The sequence below is a fragment of the Populus nigra genome, chromosome 4 (genome assembly GCF_951802175.1).
Source record: "Populus nigra chromosome 4, ddPopNigr1.1, whole genome shotgun sequence".
Taxonomy (NCBI): Eukaryota; Viridiplantae; Streptophyta; class Magnoliopsida; order Malpighiales; family Salicaceae; genus Populus; species Populus nigra.
In genome coordinates, this window is record NC_084855.1 from 3,491,020 (window position 1) to 3,510,204 (window position 19,185).

General features: G+C 29.4%; 1 protein-coding gene across 3 annotated transcripts; it reads left to right on the plus strand.

The window, feature by feature from the left end:
* The first annotated feature begins 13,480 nt into the window (after nucleotides 1-13,480).
* LOC133692326 (uncharacterized) lies at nucleotides 13,481-17,228 on the plus strand. Of its 3 annotated transcripts, XR_009841867.1 has the most exons (3): nucleotides 13,481-15,130; nucleotides 16,568-16,659; nucleotides 17,002-17,228. XR_009841867.1 is itself a non-coding variant. In XM_062113189.1 (2 exons), exon 1 carries the CDS (start codon nucleotides 13,595-13,597, stop codon nucleotides 15,125-15,127), a length of 1,533 nt encoding a protein of 510 aa, XP_061969173.1. In that variant the 5' UTR covers nucleotides 13,481-13,594; the 3' UTR covers nucleotides 15,128-15,130; nucleotides 17,002-17,228. The 3 variants fall into 3 exon arrangements, 2 of the variants coding, with proteins under 2 accessions (XP_061969173.1, XP_061969174.1); XM_062113189.1 differs by lacking the exon at nucleotides 16,568-16,659; XM_062113190.1 differs by lacking the exon at nucleotides 17,002-17,228 and having other exon boundaries at nucleotides 16,568-16,966.
* The last annotated feature ends 1,957 nt before the right edge of the window (nucleotides 17,229-19,185 follow it).

Genomic DNA, 19,185 nt, shown 5'->3' on the forward strand with positions numbered 1-19,185 from the left:
AGTTGAAATAACAAAACGTTGGAAAAAGCTTAACATGAAATTAGATAAAGAAATGGTGCAAGGAAAAAGCGATAATAAAATTGAGTTAAGACTTAGAGCAGAAACACTGACATGATAGGTATAAAATCAATAATTGAAGTTGTATAAACGTAACGGTTTTATATTAATTAGAAAAATTTTGTTTTTTCATTTAATTTTTTAATATTGCATTTGCTTTTTATTTAGTTATCATACTTTTACAACATAGATTTTATATTCAGCGGGTTAACTTAATTGACTCTTTTTTTATATATAATTTTTTTTTCTAATTGCATCATTTATATTGGCCTGATTTAAAATAAAATTTTATGATTAATTTATTTTTACTTTGCATTATATTATCTTGATCTAATTATTTGAGAATAGTGTTCAAAATATAGACCTGAATTGACTTGATTTTGTTTGTGTTTTTTTTTTTCTAATCCCAGCAATCAACACTTGGTTCATTCCATATGTTCTGATGGTTCCTGTTTTGTAACATGTTTACTGCTTGATCTTTATTTATGGAAAAGCTTGAATAAAGTCGTCTTCTTTTTCAGCTGAGGACTGTTAGGGAAGCAGTAAACTTTGGACTTACAGGAAGTGTAATTGGAGCAGTATCAACAACAGGTGTTGCCTAGAAATATTCAAGGAGCTTGCATATTAATTAGAAAATTTTTGTTTTGTTATTTAATTTTTTAATATTGCATCTGATTTTTAATTTAGTTGTCATACTTTTACAACATAGATTTTATATTCAGCGGGTTAACTTAATTAACTCTTTTTTTATATAATTGTTTTTCTAATTGCATCATTTATATTGGCCTGATTTAAAATAAGATTTTATGATTAATTTATTTTTACTTTGCATTATATTATCTTGATCTAATGATTTGAGAATAGTGTTCAAAATACAGACCTGAATTGACTTGATTTTGTTTGTGTTTTTTTTTTTTAATCCCAGCAGTCAACACTTGGTTCATTCTAAATGTTCTGATGGTTCCTGTTTCGTACCATGTTTACTGCTTGATCTTTATTTATGGAAAAGCTTGAATAAAATCATCTTTTTTTTCAGCTAAGGATTGCTAGGGAAGCAGTAAACTTTGAACCTACAGGAAGTGTAATTGGAGCAGTATCAACAACAGGTGTTGGCTAGAAATATTCAAGGAGCTTGCATATTAATTAGAAAATCTTTGTTTTGTTATTTAATTTTTTAATATTGCATCTGCTTTTTTATTTAGTTATCATACTTTTACAACATAGATTTTATATTCAGCGGGTTAACTTAATTGATTCTTTTTTTATATAATTTTTTTTCTAATTGCATCATTTATATTGGCCTGATTTAAAATAAGATTTTATGATTAATTTATTTTTACTTTGCATTATATTATCTTGATCTAGTGATTTGAGAATAGTGTTCAAAACACAGACCTGAATTGACTTGATTTTGTTTGTGTTTTTTTTTTTTCTAATCCCAGCAGTCAACACTTGGTTCATTCCATATGTTCTGATGGTTCCTGTTTCGTAGCATGTTTACTGCTTGATCTTTATTTATGGAAAAGCTTGAATAAAGTCGTCTTCTTTTTCAGCTGAGGATTGCTAGGGAAGCAGTAAACTTTGGACTTACAGGAAGTGTAATTAGAGCAGTATCAGCAACAGGTGTTGCCTATAAATATTGAAGGAGCTTGCATATTAATTAGAAAATTTTTGTTTTTTTATTTAATTTTTTAATATTGCATCTGCTTTTTTATTTAGTTCTCATACTTTTACAACATAGATTTTATATTCAGCGGGTTAACTTAATTGACTCTTTTTTTTTAAATAATTTTTTTTTCTAATTGCATCATTTATATTGGCCTGATTTAAAATAAGATTTTATGATTAATTTATTTTTACTTTGCATTATATTATCTTGATCTAATGATTTGAGAATAGTGTTCAAAATACAGACCTGAATTGACTTGATTTTGTTTGTGTTTTTTTTTTCTAATCCCAGCAGTCAACACTTGGTTCATTCCATATGTTCTGATGGTTCCTGTTTCGTAGCATGTTTACTGCTTGATCTTTATTTATGGAAAAGCTTGAATAAAGTTGTGTTCTTTTTCAGCTGAGGACTGCTAGGGAAGTAGTAAACTTTGGACTTACAGGAAGTGTAATTGGAGCAGTATCAGCCACAGGTGTTGCCTAGAAATATTCAAGGAGCTTCCATATTAATTAGAAAATTTTTGTTTTTTATTTAATTTTTTAATATTGCATCTGCTTTTTTATTTAGTTATCATACTTTTACAACATATATTTTATATTCAGCGGGTTAACTTAATTGACTCTCTTTTTTTATAATTTTTTTTCTAATTGCATCATTTATATTGGCCTGATTTAAAATAAGATTTTATGATTTATTTATTTTTACTTTGCATTATATTATCTTGATCTAATGATTTGAGAATAGTGTTCAAAATATAGACCTGAATTGACTTGATTTTGTTTGTGTTTTTTTTTCTAATCCTAGCAGTCAACACTTGGTTCATTCCATATGTTCTGATGGTTCATGTTTCGTAGCATGTTTACTGCTTGATCTTTATTTATGGAAAAGCTTGAATAAAGTCGTCTTCTTTTTCAGCTGAGGACTGTTAGGGAAGTAGTAAACTTTGAACTTACAGGAAGTGTAATTGGAGCAGTATCAGCCACAGGTGTTGCCTAGAAATATTTAAGGAGCTTACATATTAATTAGAAAATTTTTGTTTTTTATTTAATTTTTTAATATTGCATCTGCTTTTTTATTTAGTTATCATACTTTTACAACATAGATTTTAAATTCAGTGGGTTAACTTAATTGACTCTCTTTTTTTTATAATTTTTTTTTCTAATTGCATCATTTATATTGGCCTGATTTAAAATAAGATTTTTTGATTAATTTATTTTTACTTTGCATTATATTATCTTGATCTAATGATTTGAGAATAGTGTTCAAAATATAGACCTGAATTGACTTGATTTTGTTTGTGTTTTTTTTTTCTAATTCCAGCAGTCAACACTTGGTTCATTCCATATGTTCTGATGGTTCCTGTTTCGTAGCATGTTTACTGCTTGATCTTTATTTATGGAAAAGCTTGAATAAAGTCGTCTTCTTTTTCAGCTGAGGATTGCTAGGGAAGCAGTAAACTTTGGACTTATAGGAAGTGTAATTGGAGCAGTATCAACAACAGGTGTTGCCTAGAAATATTCAAGGAGCTTGCATATTAATTAGAAAATTTTTGTTTTTTATTTAATTTATTAATATTGCATTTGCTTTTTTATTTAGTTATCATACTTTTACAACATAAATTTTAAATTCAGGGGGTTAACTTAATTGACTCTCTTTTTTTTTATAATTTTTTTTTCTAATTGCATCATTTATATTAGCTTGATTTAAAATATGATTTTTTGATTAATTTATTTTTACTTTGCATTATATTATCTTGATCTAATGATTTGAGAATAGTGTTCAAAATATAGACCCGAAATGACTTGATTTTGTTTGGGTTTTTTTTTTCTAATTCCAGCAGTCAACACTTGGTTCATTCCATAAGTTCTGATGGTTCCTGTTTCGTAGCATGTTTACTGCTTATGTTTATTTATGGAAAAGCTTGAATAAAGTCGTCTTCTTTTTCAGCTGAGGACTGCTAGGGAAGCATTAAAATTTGGACTTACAGGCAGTCACCAAATGAAACTTGTGTGGCCAATAAAGAAATTTTTAACAGAACCTAAAATATTGACATTCCTGCATAAACTTGTAGCAAATTTAGTTAAGAAAAAAAAATATTGAATTTGTTACCTGAGTCATCATTATCATTATATGTTGACGGTGACAAAAACCAAGTTAATTATTCAGCTAAGGCTAGCATAATATTTTAATTTGTTAATATGCTAATCCAGCAACTGATTAGAGAAAAACGATTCTAGCCATAGAATCCCAGCAGTTAAATTGCACAGCACACTGAAAAAAACACCAAGCAGGGAAAATAATGGTGTATAAGGTGACTGACCGAAAACAGCATTTGTGATACCTCAATAATTAAAATGGCAAACCTAAAAGGCTAAGGTTTCAAAGTTGCGTGGTGGCAAATCTTGGTTTATTTTATATTTTTTTTATCTTTCTCATAATAAAGTAGATGCCCACACGTTATAAAATCGAAAGTGATCAAAGAAATGCACATCCATCCAACCTCTTCTTTCATTTTTGGGCTGACTACCCAATTGGGACTTTGTGTAAATTTGTGTCCAAGTCTACAACTGAAACAACACATATTTATAGTCACGTTATTATTCTGATCAAGGAAAAAGCTCTTGAGTTAATAAAATAAGAATTTTAAGGATTCAAGATGCATTAACAGGAAAACGGGATAATTGTAATATCGATATATAAAATTTAAATTTTTTTCTTAATTAATTATAATAATTTATATTTTTTTATTTAACTATATTAATTTTTAATTTTTTCATTAAATACTATTGTTCACTTTCCATTATAATCATGTCTTAACAAAATTAACACTCACCTTTTCAGCCACCTGCATCGATGTACATGGGTGGAGATGTACATGGGTGGAGATGTGGAAACAATAAGGTATATTTGTTTAGTTCTCTATTAGCTAAACAATTCTTTTAATATAAAACAGTTTTGAAGAGGGTTTGGGCTAAGAAACTTATTCAAGGTTGACATCTAACGATTTTTGTGTATTTGTAAATAAACAATTGTAAATTGTTGACTAAATGTTATCTGTTGCTGCATTTTTTTTCAGCTCTGAAAGCAAGTCTTAACGAAATACACAGTGTTGGATTATGCTAATGACTCTATCAGCTCCTTCATTTTTTTCAGTTATGAAATTTTTTGACTAAATGTTATATATTTGATGACAGTGTAAAGACAAATAAATGAATGACTGGAATCAAAAGGGCAAGCCATGAAAAGAACAAATATAAATTGCAACATAAAGTGGCTAAATAAATAAAGATGGGAATCTAAAGCACAAATTCAACAACCATCAAAAGGAAAGAAAATACAGCAGATACAATTTTGAATACAAACTCCTAGCAAGCAAATGGAAAAAAAGAAAAGCTGGTTTCACAGTCCAACAAAGCAAGAAAAAACACAACCATTAATCTTACAGACCAATCATAGATGCACATACCAGTAGCGTAAAGCAAGCAATCCTTAAGGTGAATAAAGTAGCAACCCAGCAACCCAACCGAAAAGAAGGCTAAAAACAGCTCAACAAATCTGCTGAAAACAAAGGGACCACACAGATTAATTATGGATGCATAAGAAAACAAACGAAAAAAATAATAATAAGAGAGGCAATGGAAAGAGGGGAAAAACACACCTAAACTGATGGTGCAACAACCAGCAACAGAGGCAATGGAGAAAAATAAAAAGAGAGTCCAACAACTGGTAGCTAAAGAAACACACAGACCGGAAATAGACAAAGCAAAAGAAAAGGCATTTGGTTGTAAACTAAAAAAAACATGGCATTTTCAGTTTCTAGTTACACGAAATATAAAGGACAATTGCTGCACAAAATGTAAAATCTTATCTCTAACCAACGTGATTATATTTCCCATGCAAACCAGACAACCCTCCTCCCAATATAAAGACAGCAAGTAGGATGCATTTTGTGACAGCAAATAGAAATTTAATGCACACTGGCCCACTAATGTAATTAACAATGCAAAACCAAAGAAAACAAAGACATGGCTGCCAGCAAAAAGGACAACATTTAATGCACATTGGCCCACCAATTTAATTAACAATGCAAAATCAAAGAAAACAAAGACATGGCTGCCAGCAAAAAGGACAACATTTAATGCACATTGGCCCACCAATTTAATTAACAATGCAAAATCAAAGAAAACAAAGACATGGCGGCAGAAGAAAAGAAAAGCATGCGTCGACAACTGAAAAAAAACAGATATGCGGGCGGGCTGAAGCAACTGTTACAATCTACAGTTGCATGAGTCTGAATGAACAGAAAAACTGCAACATGATTAGTATGCAAAATCAAAGAAAACAAAGACATGGCTGCCAGCAAAAAGGAAAACATTTAATGCACATTGGCCCACCAATTTAATTAACAATGCAAAATCAAAGAAAACAAAGACATGGCGGCAGAAGAAAAGAAAAGCATGCGTCGACAACTGAAAAAAAACAGATATGTGGGCGGGCTGAAGCAACTGTTACAATCTACAGTTGCATGAGTCCCACCAATTTAATTAACAATGCAAAATCAAAGAAAACAAAGACATGACGGCAGAACAAAAGAAAAGCATGCGTCGACAACTGAAAAAAACAGATATGCGGGCGGGCTGAAGCAACTGTTACAATCTACAGTTGCATGAGTCTGAATGAACAGGAAAACCGCAACATGATTTAGTTTCTTTGTTAATATATATATATATATATATATATATATTATTTTTTATTTTTATTTTTCCTCAAGGTTAACTGACATTTTTCATCCATTGAACCTTTAGAAGGATGTTTGTGATTGTAATGTATAATATTTTTTAAAATAATTTTTTGTTTTGAAATATATTAAAATAAAAAAAATATTTTTTTAACATCAATACATCAAAAAAATCACTCTAAAAGTACTATAAAATAAAATAAAAATATTAATTTAATATATTTTTAAATAAAAAGTATTTTAAAAAATACATAAAAATAAAAATTGTTTCAAACACCCGCTAATACATGCCAGAAAAAATAAAATTGAACACTGATTCCATTATCCATTTCTTTTATATATTTGTCCTCTCGAAAAGAGATATATATGTTAAATAGAAAGTTTGAGATCTATAGAATCCTTATCATCATCGAAGGAGATGCTGAGAGTCCGAGTGAAGTGGTTGTTCAAGGATAAATTTTATATTTGTTATTGTAATAATAATTGTTTTTTAATTTTTTTATTTATAAATATATTAAAATAATACTTAAAAAAATTATTTTTAATGAAAACGATAAAACTATACAAAATTAAAATAAAACAAAAAAAATTATTTAAAAAAAAACACAATTTAGCAGAAAAAATAAACTATACCAAAATAAATTAGATGTCGGGATTATGTTGGAGCTTGAAGCAATTTTCTAGGAATTGAAGACATGATTTGTGTTATAAAGATATAAATCCATTGTGTTTGGAATGTAATTAATTTTTAGAATGTTTTTTATTTTAAAATATATTAAAATAATATTTTTTTATTTTTTAAAAAATTATTTTTAATGTCAATAAATTTAAATAATTTAAAATAAAAAAATAAAAATATTTTAATTTTTTAAAAAATATTTTAAGATATAAAAATAAATAGATCTTGAAAATAATCGTGGTGTCTGAAAAATCGATATCCATGGACGAGAGAGAGAGAACGAACGAAACGGATAACAGAGAAGTACTTAAAAAAGAAAAGGTGGGCCAGCAGCGTTCGTTTTAAGGAATTTTTTTTGTTATATTTCACCACGTACTTACCAGACGTGGTGTTGACTGTTGAGCTTCGGCACGAAGGTTCCTCGTAGACTCTGGTTTTAACTTTTAACTGCAATTAGCAAATTGAACTGGCGAGGAAATTGAACACGTGTCAATCATAATCAGATACTAGTGAACGTTTACTGTATAGTGATGGAGTAATCCTGGTTGGAGTTTAAGAACCCTTTTCTTTGTTGGAAAATAATTATTTTTTGATATTTGGTCGTGTAATAAAAAATAAATTATTTGGTTATATCATGGAAAATAAATTGGAAAATAACTTATTAATATTTTATTTTTTAAAATTTTATTAAAATAATGAAGAACAAATCTTACAAATTAAAAAGTTGAATGAGAATGAAATTAAAAAAATATATAATTTTGTAAATTATCTCAAATAAAATAAATAATAATCAAAATAATAGAGATCAAATTTTTTTAAAAAAATTGAAAGATGAAAAAATTAAAATAATAATAATTAACATTTCATAAATTATTTCAAATAAAATAAGTAGCAATCAAAAGAGTGAGGACCAAATTTGATAGATAAAAAAATTTCAATTAAAAAATGATAAGGGAAAAAAGCAAATAACAATTATAAAATGAGGACCAAAATTAATATAAAAATTAAATTTCAATGGATGAAATTGAAAAACAAATATTCAAAACAATATATATATATATAACAATCAAAAGTTTGAGGACCAAATTTGATATAATTGGTAAATAATATGATATTTCTAAATTTTCCACAACTTCCGGAAAGTGTTTTCAGCCCGAAATAAAAGTTTTCTGGAAACCAAGTCAAATTTTTCTTCGACTGAAAAGTATTTTTCATTGATCGAAAATTGTTTTCCGTTAACCAACTTTTCTAATGACAAACAAATACAAAAAAATTTAAAAAATAATTTTCTAAAAATCACTTTTTAAAAAACAAACAGAGCCTAAGTTTTACTGTTCCTTCCTGTCAATGACAAAGAAGTATGTGTAGGCAAAATTAGTCTCTCAATACTTCTTGCATAATTTGATCCTTGCTCTTCAAGATATCGAAGTTAGATTTTCAAAAAAATTGGGGGACAAGTCCTGACTAGACCATGGGAAGAAAGTCCTGATTTGGCCTTTAATCTTGTAAATCTTGATTTTATACATAATTTAGTTTACATTATTTTTACTAGTAATTTGTTATTACCCATAAAATTCATAACTAGTAAAGGTATTAATATAAGCTTAGTAGATGGTCTTAATCTTATACTAGCATCAATGTTTATAACTAAATCTTTTGATAGATTTTTAATAAAATGATTTATTAGATTATTGCAATACCTGACATACATAATGATAATTATACCGTAATAAATTAATTGCCTTATATATATTCATGTCCACGTTTAGATTTTTCAACCCTGACTTTTCCACTTGAGGCGCACAATTTTTTTTAATCTCAATGAACACTATTTCTCTTGAGAATTAATAATTTTTATTTTTAAGAATAAAATTTATTTATATAAAACATAAAAAAATTATAGATTAACTATAATAATCTATTTGAAACATTAAATGCATATAAAATAATTAAAAAAAATAACAGCTATTTTTAAAAGAGACAAATAAACATTCTAAGAAAATGGATATTAATTTAAATATAAATTAAAAAATATTTTAAAATTACATATTAAAAAAATATCAATTATAAAAATAAAATTATAAAAATAAAAGTTCAAGCACAGCTAAACTTGAAAAGCTAGATCCATGCTTCTAACATGTTTTGAAAAGAGATGGATAACACATTGTTCATATAATTAATAAAGAAAAAAATAAACATCTACATGCATGGATCTGCAAGCATCAAATGATAAATATTTGAAATATTGATAATAAGAAATAATAATTTTTTTCCAAAAGAATTTCAAGAAAAAAATAAAAAATATTATAAAAGAATAAAGACAGAAAGAATGTTGATAAACAAGCTATAGTCCTGTTACAATAAAGAAATCATACAGTTATAATTTCACCACATCCGCAGCACCGTTACACTTAAAAAAATGAAAAATAAATACAAAATTGTCATTTCTATAGTGTTTTGCAGTCTCCTTTTAATATACATTAAATATTTTAATTTATAAATTCATGTTCAATTCTTCCTCGTTTCGTGCAATTAGTGTTATAGTTCTAAAATAAATAAATTTTTAACATGCAATAAATCTATTAATTTCAAGGTTCACTTTCAATTGTTAGTTAATTTGCATCTACATAAACTTAATATTTAAATTTTATGAGAAGTTAGCCTAGGTTCACTGATGCTCTAGAACCAATATATTTTACTTATAATAAATCAGTTAATATTAAAATTTATGTGTAATTTTTTACAAAATAGCACTCATATACAAACAGTATACTAATCACTTTTTTACTATAAACAAACATTGTTCTTTGTTTGGATATTGATATATTAATGACTTTTTGGTATTGTGATTCCAACTATGTTTAGATATGTACTTCTTGAAAAAAAAAACATGTTTTTTAATGTTTTATAATGATTTTAATATACTGATATAAAAAATATAAAAAAATTATTTTAATATATTTTTAATCAAAAAATATTATATATCACAATAAAGAATAATGTAGCTTAAAATCACTCCACAATATTACCCCAGACATATAGTGTTAAGACTCCTCGCTATACGATCAAATGGGACAAAATAAAAAAAATTCTAACCCTCTCAAGGCCCAGGACCATTAGTGTCCCAGTCTCGCAGAGGCCTAAGCTTCTACCACCTTAAAATCTTAAACAAAACCCCCAATTGTCATGAAGCAGTGGAAAGAAGGGTAAAATTAAATGTGAATTATTTATTTAGTTGTGTTTATTAAATTTATTTATTAAAATAATTTTTTATTTAAATAAATAATAATTAAAATAAAAACATGAATTAATTTGATCGAATAACACAAAAAAGAAAAAAAACATGATGCAATATGCTCCATATTAGAAATATTTTTAGAATTTTTTTTTATATTTTCAAAAATAAATTTAATCCATGCAAAATATTAAAAAAATTATATATAAATCATATAAAAATATTCAAATTTAAATATATAACTAAAAAATAATCATAATTTAAAAAAGGCTCTCAAAATGAAAAGGAAAAAGAATATTAATTTAAATATAAATGAAAAATAGAGAAAAAACCAAAAAAGAATAATTGATTTTAAAAAGTAATTGAAAAAAAATATAAAAAAAGCAAAGGTTAGACATTGATTGGGCCCTTTTTCTTTGTTCGTAGCTATGTTGTCCACCTCAAATTTTTTTGAAAAAAAATTCTAACAAAGTGTCATTGATTTGCCAAGATTTCAGCCATTGTGACGGCTGAAAAATTGGACTTAAGTTTTTTTACCCAAAAATCAATTTTTAACATGTTTTTGACCCAAAACACTTATAAAATATCATAGAAAAAAATGATAAACCTATATATGACATCATAAAACCTAAAAAACCACCCCATGAACCAAAATCAACTCAAATTCAAAAATTAATCCGAGTTTAGATCTATTTTTTCATGAATTTCAAAGTTAAAAATACAAATAATATGAACTTTTCTCATTAAATACAATCAACATAAATATCATATGTTTTGGTGACCTAAATCAGTATCAATAACATTTTTCTCTCTCTACCACTAGAATCTAATAACCTCTCTCTTTTCTCTCTCAACCAGAGACTAAAAAATAATAAAAATGAAGTCTTGTATCAAAATTGAATTGGAAAAAATATTGAGACAGTATAATTTGTGTGAGTTTTAAGGTTTTAGGGATCGAAGTGCATCTTTTATGAAACTTATGACATGCCATCCATGTTCGATGTCTTTTTCATTTTAGTCCCTTTTTTTTTAGTTCCACCTTTTAATGAGAATAAAATGAATTGGTCTTCAATTATGACCAAATAAAAAAAAGAGTTTTTGAGAACCAAATTAAAAAAACATAAATTTTTACACAGTCCATCTATAGTAACGTGTGAGGGAATGAACAATAGAGCCTTACACAGTAAAAAACTCATGCCTTTAAAAGTAATACTTAATTGTTCCATGTTTCGTTGTGGGTCATACAACTTTTTTTAAAAGTAAAAAAATATTAAGAGCTCAATTAATTTTTTAACGGTGTTATTAAACCTAATTAAATGTGTCATTTTTATTAAAAAATATCAAGATAGTGACAAATTAGATTGAACTCGGTCCTCTTGCGCCCCAAGTCATGGACTAAGTTGGGTTTAATAACTTTTTTATTTAATTATATGATAAAAATAGATGTTCATAAAATTAAGTATCAACCTAAAAATAAACATTTATCCAAGACAATTATCTTTTTAAAAAGAAAACAAAAATCAACCATGCAATTTATTTCTCAATCAATTATTGAATGATAAAAATAATAATAATAAAAAAAATTAAAAGACTGAAACGAAAAAAAAAACATATTATGTCAATGAGTAAACTCATTAAACTTATAAATCGAATAACTCAGGCTAGCACGTCAAACACGTAATTCGAGTTATGAATTTCACTGAGATTGTAATTTATTTTTTTCTTTGAAAATATTTGTTATTTAACTATACGATAATAAAAATAGACAACTGTTAAATTAAACACAAATCTAATACCGAGATATTTTTTTAAGATCGCGATAACCTTATAAAAGACAAAACTAAATTTGAAATTGAATTCCTAATTAACCTAATATCCAGTGTTGAAATAAAAAAAAATTATTAAAAAGAGAGTTAAACTTGTTAGGCCCACAAACGAGGTAAACCAGTGAATGGATCCATAGATTTTATGAAGTTCAATAACATGATTTTTTTTTCAAATTATTCTTTTTAACCATATGAGAAAAAAAATAAATGATAAAAAAACTATATTCAATTAAAAAAAACACCCCATCAAATTTGTAAATCAGGGCAACTTGAGTTACCTCAGCAAACCATGCCAACCTTATAAAAAGAAGAAATAAAAATAAATAAATTATGAAGTTAAATTCTCAATTATTGTTATATTAAAAAATAAAACCCATAAAAATATTTTATGTAAAATCATAAAAAAATTCACAAAAAAAAAAACATTATGGATTACTATTGTAATTCACAATACAATGGGTGTGGATGAATGATAGTTCTCCCACACCCTTTATTCCTCGTTAATTTATAAAGTTTAATAACATGATTTTTTTTTATAACTAATTTTTATGACTATGTGAGAAAAAAATAAATTATAAAAAAATTAAATTCAATTAAAGTAAAACAATCCATTAAATTTGTACATCAAGGCAAACTGTGCTACACTAGCAAATCCGTAAATGATGTTAATTTCATGTAAAGGTAAATTAAAGATAAACAAAATTTGAAGTAAAATTCTCAACTATCCTAATTTTAAAATATAAAACCAACAAAAACAAATTTTTTTAAAATCATAATAGAATAAGAAAAAGCAAAACAAAGTTTAATAAAGTGGTTTTTTTTTTAATATTTTTTTAATTATATAAGAAAAAAATAAACTATAAAAAATTAAATTTTAATTTTAAAAAAACCCTACCAACCTATTCGAGAGTATGATTGAGGTTGTTTTTCAAAGTGCTTTTAATGCTATAATACATCAAAATAATATTTTTTTATTTTTTAAAAATTATTTTTGAGATTAATGCATCAAAAAGATAAAAAACATATTAAAAAATTTAATTTTTAACAAAAAAAATTAAATTTAACTAGTGTTTTCAAATGCTCCCTAAATCTATAAACCAAGATAACTACACAAATCTGTAAACTATATTAATCTTATAAAAAAATAAAATAAAAAATAAATTACACAGTTAAATTTTTAATTATTTTAATATTAAAAAATAAAATTAACAAAAATATTTTTTTTTAAAATTATATATATAAAAAAACGAGTTCAAGGAAAAAAAAAAACCAATGTTCGAAAGCAATTCACTGTTTTGCAAGGAATGAGATTGTACTTTCCTCCGTATGTTTTAGTTTTTGTTAATTCCGATAAATAAAAAAAAAACCCTCAAGAACGCAAATTCCTAAAATGGGCAGGCTATCATCCACCGTTGAAATCTCCGATAGACGATACATTCCTGACCGCCAAAACAGCCGTGACACACCCGAGTTCGACTCCCCTGACTACCGACGCCACCGTGAACGTCGCAGTCCCTCTTATCAAAACTACGATGATCGTCACCGGGAAATCGATCGCGGCCGACGCCGTCGCTCTAGCTCACCCGAATACTCAAGAAGTCCTAGAAGAAGAACAACAAGAAGAAGTCCGAGCCCTAGGTACAAAGAAACCCTAGATCGTTCTCTCCCTAAAAAATTCGGCAAGGGCCGGTCCTTTCTTGATAGGAATGGAAGGGAATCGGACGAGGAATCCGATGAGGATTTAAAAGGATTGAGTTTTGAGGAGAGGAGGAGGCTGAAGAGGCAGAAGATGAGGAAGTCTATGAGGTATTGTATTTGGAATATTACGCCAAGTCCTCCGAGAAGGGACGATGAGGAGGAATTGGTGGAGAAAGCGGACGAGATAGAGAAGTACGGAGAGGATGAGGTAAAGAGTGAAGATTCCAGCGGAAAAGAGAAGGAAAAGGCGAAATCAGAGTCGGAGAATTCTGGGAGTGGTGAGTCGGAGAGCAAGTCTGAGTTTGAGTCAGATGACTCGAGGGAGAAAAGAGAGAGGAGGAAATCAAGTTCTAAGCGCAGGAGGAGGAATAGTGATGGTAAATCAGATGTGAGTGAGAGCGAAAGTGAGAGCGAATCAGACACTGAAGAAGATCGGAAACGGAGAAAGAAGTCGCGGAAAAGTATTAGTAGGCGGATCAAGAGTGGTAAGAGTAGTAGAAGAAGAAAGAGTAGGAGGAAGAAGAGTAAGTATAGTGGTTCTGATGATAATGGGGGCGAGGAGTCTGACTCTGATGATGATCGTGTAAAGTCTAAAAAGAGGAGGCGTTCTTCAGGTTCGCGATCTAAGGGGAGTAAGAAGAAGAGAGGTTCTGAAACAGAGAGTGAGAATTTGGATTCCCTTGAGAATTCTGGTTCTGAGAAAAATAAAGCAAATGATGACGAGGCTAACAAGGCTGAAGTTGACGTTGAGGCATTGATGTTTAAAGAAATGATCGAGGCACAAAAAAAACCTGCTTTGGAAAATGAACCTGTGGTTGGGCCAATGCCGTTGCCTAGAGCTGAAGGGCATATTAGTTATGGTGGAGCTTTGAGGCCTGGTGAAGGTGATGCTATTGCACAGTATGTGCAGCAAGGGAAACGTATTCCACGTAGAGGTGAAGTGGGTCTTTCTGCGGATGAGATTCAGAAATTTGAGACTCTTGGGTATGTGATGAGTGGCAGTAGGCATCAGAGGATGAATGCCATTCGTATTAGGAAAGAAAACCAAGTTTATAGCGCTGAGGATAAGCGGGCGCTGGCCATGTTTAACTATGAAGAGAAGGCAAAACGTGAGCACAAGGTTATGGCTGATTTGCAGCGGCTAGTGCAGCGCCATATTGGGCAGGATGTTGGTCCTAGTCATGATCCTTTTGCTGCGAAAGCATCTGACGGTGCTGATGCTTAGGAGGTGTGTTATTATTTCTCCTCGTAACTTTCTTTATCATATTTTCTAGGTCCTTATCTTGATTGATGATTATTATCTGAACTGGATAGTTGAGCTTCATTTTTTTGTCATCATGACTCGTTGTTAGCATCTTAGATGTTAATCCTAACCACATACCCTCTGCTTGGTTGATTAGTTTCCTCAAAACCAGATGAAAGTGTAATAGATCATATGGTTTGTGCTATTTGATAGCTATGATTTGGATTGTGAATTAAAATATATGCTTAACCATGATTGTGGAATGTGATATCTGGAATTGGTACTTGTGAGCTGTTGAAAAGGAAAGTGAAATCATGTTTTGTAAAGTACCTTAATTGATAGTTAAGAAATGATTTGGGATGTAAACGATTTGAAAACGAACTAGAGGTTTTTATAATTTTGAATTTTGATTAATGTTCTAACTCTGGATATTGCAAATCAATTTTATGTGAATTAAATTGAAGTTTTATTATTAGGTTGCAGGCTAAAATGGAGTTCTGTTTGTGGTTATCTATTTCTTAAAAACCATACATTGACACAACCCTACCTTTATAGTGTAATTGTGGCTAAAAGAGGACATTTTTCTACTGGTTTTTGTTTTCTTGTTGTTACCTTAACTTGCTGTGCTGTTTGCATTTATCGCTTCAATTTCTTTTTTAATGTCATTCAAGCCGATTATAGCTTAGAATTGGAGTTATATTTTAGAAAGGTACATGTCCTTTTTAATTAGGACAGCAAAGGGAAAGCTGTGATTTCATTTCAGTAACCCAGTTATAGGCAATTGTTGGAAGATGCCTTTGGCAATGGGACATGAGTGCATCGCACCTGAGAAAATTTTCAAGCAATTTTTTTGCATTGAAAAAGATAATTATGCAGAGAATAACTGCAAAGTGATGGCGTTCAATTAAAGGATTTTTGGGGTTGAAAATTTCCTCCTTAAGTTCTGAGTTGATTTTATTTTGTTGAGAATGTAACTGTCAAAATTCAAAAGGAGATAAAAGAAAGACATCATTTCACAGATGAATCCACTCTTGCATTGCAATTCTCCTTAAATGTGCTCTACAAAGTACAGACGGGATTTAGATTATTTTTTTCTCGATACTTGCATCACTGGGAGTTGGGACCATGGGAAACATTTCTGTGTAGTGTTGGAATACTAATTTCATTCTACATGGTGTTTTTGACAATGGATGTTTAGACTTTGACAATAGTAAGTTTTCCATGCCAAGGGTGCTAAAACATCATTTACTTTTTTGCACGTGAAGTTTATGCTATCTCCCATCTCCTACTCTTCCCATTCAGTAGTTTCTGCCGAGTTTGTTGTGGTTTTTTGAATCCTTTTTGTCCTCCTTTTTATTTCATGATGTGTTGGGCAAGATTGCTATGATTTAACCTGCGATTTCAAATCATGCTATCTTCCAGGAGCACCAAATTAAAAGGCCTGCTGCTGATTGTTTTCCTACGAAGCCTAAGAAACTATGTTCGGTTTATTGGCTAATGCTTGGAGTATTCTGGCATGAACCCACCGTGAGCCTGCAAATAAATTTCTTGATGCTTCTGTTTCATGGTCAATAATCTTGAACGTTTAATATATTCCCCAGTAAATGTGCTTTGTCAACTCCTTTTTTTCATTCTTGAATGTTCCCCCGTGTATGTACTCTTGAATGCAAAGTCTTTATTGCTAGACTATCTATGCTGATGAGAGTCTTAGCTATAAACTATGTGCTCATGAATGCAGTCTTTATTGCTAGACTATCTATGCTGATGAGAGTCTTAGCCATAAACTATGTGCTCATGAATGCCAAATCTTCATTGCTAGAACTTCTCTGTTCTTATATGCTTTGTGTATATTTTAGGTATCTGACCTGCAAGAGAAATTCAAGCAAGCAAATGCTAGGAACCTGTTTTGTGATAAGATTAGTCGTGAGAATGTCAATGAAGATTTCCATTGTAGGACAAATATGTGCAGACGGAAGGTGATGTGTTTCTATAATTTGAGGGAGTGGGCAAAGGCCTGCTTCCTTTTCATATGACTATTACGTTTATCATTAAGTTCTCAGTCACTGCGTTTTTTACCTTTCAACTGACTGTTCGAGTCAATAATCGCAATCTATTAGGGGAGATGAGAAACATGCATTTATTTTTTATTTTATATTATGATTTACGTTCCATGTCACCTTAAATATTTACATGAGACGAAATGATAAAATTACTCTTGTATATAATATAATTCAAATATCATGTATCGATTTCTTTTTCTTCGGATATAATTACTTTCTCTTCTCTATACAAATACAAAATCTTGCCAAATTAATTTTCATGGATCATAAAACCCTATTGAAAATCAATTGATTTCACTTCATAAATTATTCTTCACCCTCTGCTTCTTTACATTAGAAATCCAAAAAGGGATTTGTGAAAATGGCAGCTACAGATTGTCTGGTTTGAGACTCAAGAGCCAAGAAATGACTTCTTATCTTGACAAAAAACAGAAGACAAATCGACATCTCAGTGTCCTCAGCCGCCGCCGAAAATGACGAGGACCAATGTAACTAGCAAATTTAATGTCGTGACAAAGTTGAAAATATCAGCTCCACTTGCCAGTGATGAATCTAGCAGGGTTAAGCAGGAGAAATCTATTAGAAAGTCAGATCCACATTGCATACAGATCTGCAATTTTTACGTATGGTCTCATTTTAATCCAGTGTCAGTGTCAAGTTTTGTGCCCGTCCTTGTCTGATACTATTTGTTATGCTTCTCAACTTGATGAATATATTTTTTTTACAGCTCTACAAAATGATAAGAGGATTTCTTGCCAAAAACAAGGGTTGTATATGGTTTTGGTCATTTTCACTGCGTGTTTTGGGAAGGTTTTTGGATCATGAGACATTGAAACACGAGACTGATCGATCTTCCTTTAAAAACCAGCCAAGAGATCAAAATTCAATGGGAAGGGAAAACCACACGGATTATCATCTTTTGCGAGCAAAGATGAAGGGAAGGCCAGGAAAGAACGATATGCGAAGCAGAGATTAAACTTAAGAGGTAGCTTTGCCGGTCACTTCTTCTTTTCCAAGCAAATGAAAGTGAGACTTCTGGGTTAATTTCGATTTGTTCATTTGGGACCTGTTTCAGATTCTCAATGTGATCAACCAGAATTCATAGAAGTAGATCCAAATCTAACAAGAATTCACTTCATCCAAATATATAGCGCAACTATCATAAATATAAATTCCCATCACGTTATCCAAAATCTAACACAACCCTAAATTTATGTTAGAGGGGGGAGAAGGTAGAGATAGAAGAAAGAGAGAAAAATGTTACGACTACGAGGTCAATATCTGACATGGGAATTTTGTTCTTGTTATTTCTTGCCCAGAATGCAACCATGACCGGCGCTCCCGACATGGAGCTTGATTTGATGAAGGTTCTGAACAATTGGATTAATGGGTAAATCTTCAAGTTATAGAGTCACTTCTTTTTTATTTTTTTCACTAAAAAACTAAAATGAAGTTGTTTTAATTATACACACACACACAACCCTCTTGTATTTGAATCGAATTAAACCGTGTTATTCAAGTGAAATAAATTTTAGAAGGTAGTTGGTTTGTGATGTTTTTCAAGATAATTTTTTTGTTCAAAAATATATTAAGATTATTTTTTTATATTAATATTTCAAAACTATTAAAAAAACTTTAAAAAATATAAATTTAGTACATATTTTTAAAAAAACATCTAAAAATAAAAAAAACCCTTTAATCAAATCAACTCTTTAATTAAATTAATTTAAAAATCCACACCTGTCAAGTTTTGAATCGTCCCTTTAAACTGGTAAGGAATTAACAACCACGGACCTAATCACTCGGTGTTGGTAACCGGTGGGAGTAAGTTCGAGTCTGTCTCTGTCTTCACGTTATTCTAGAGGAGACGCTAGGTCATACTTGACGTGACAATGTTATGATCTAAATTCACTGTCCGAGTGTTATCATGTTTTTCCTTTTCCTTTTCAGTCACCCGCCATGATTTTCTCAATATAATTT

Bases quoted from the DNA above. Each gene is read 5' to 3' on its own strand.
- LOC133692326 (XM_062113189.1), top strand. From the start codon at position 13,595: ATGGGCAGGCTATCATCCACCGTTGAAATCTCCGATAGACGATACATT.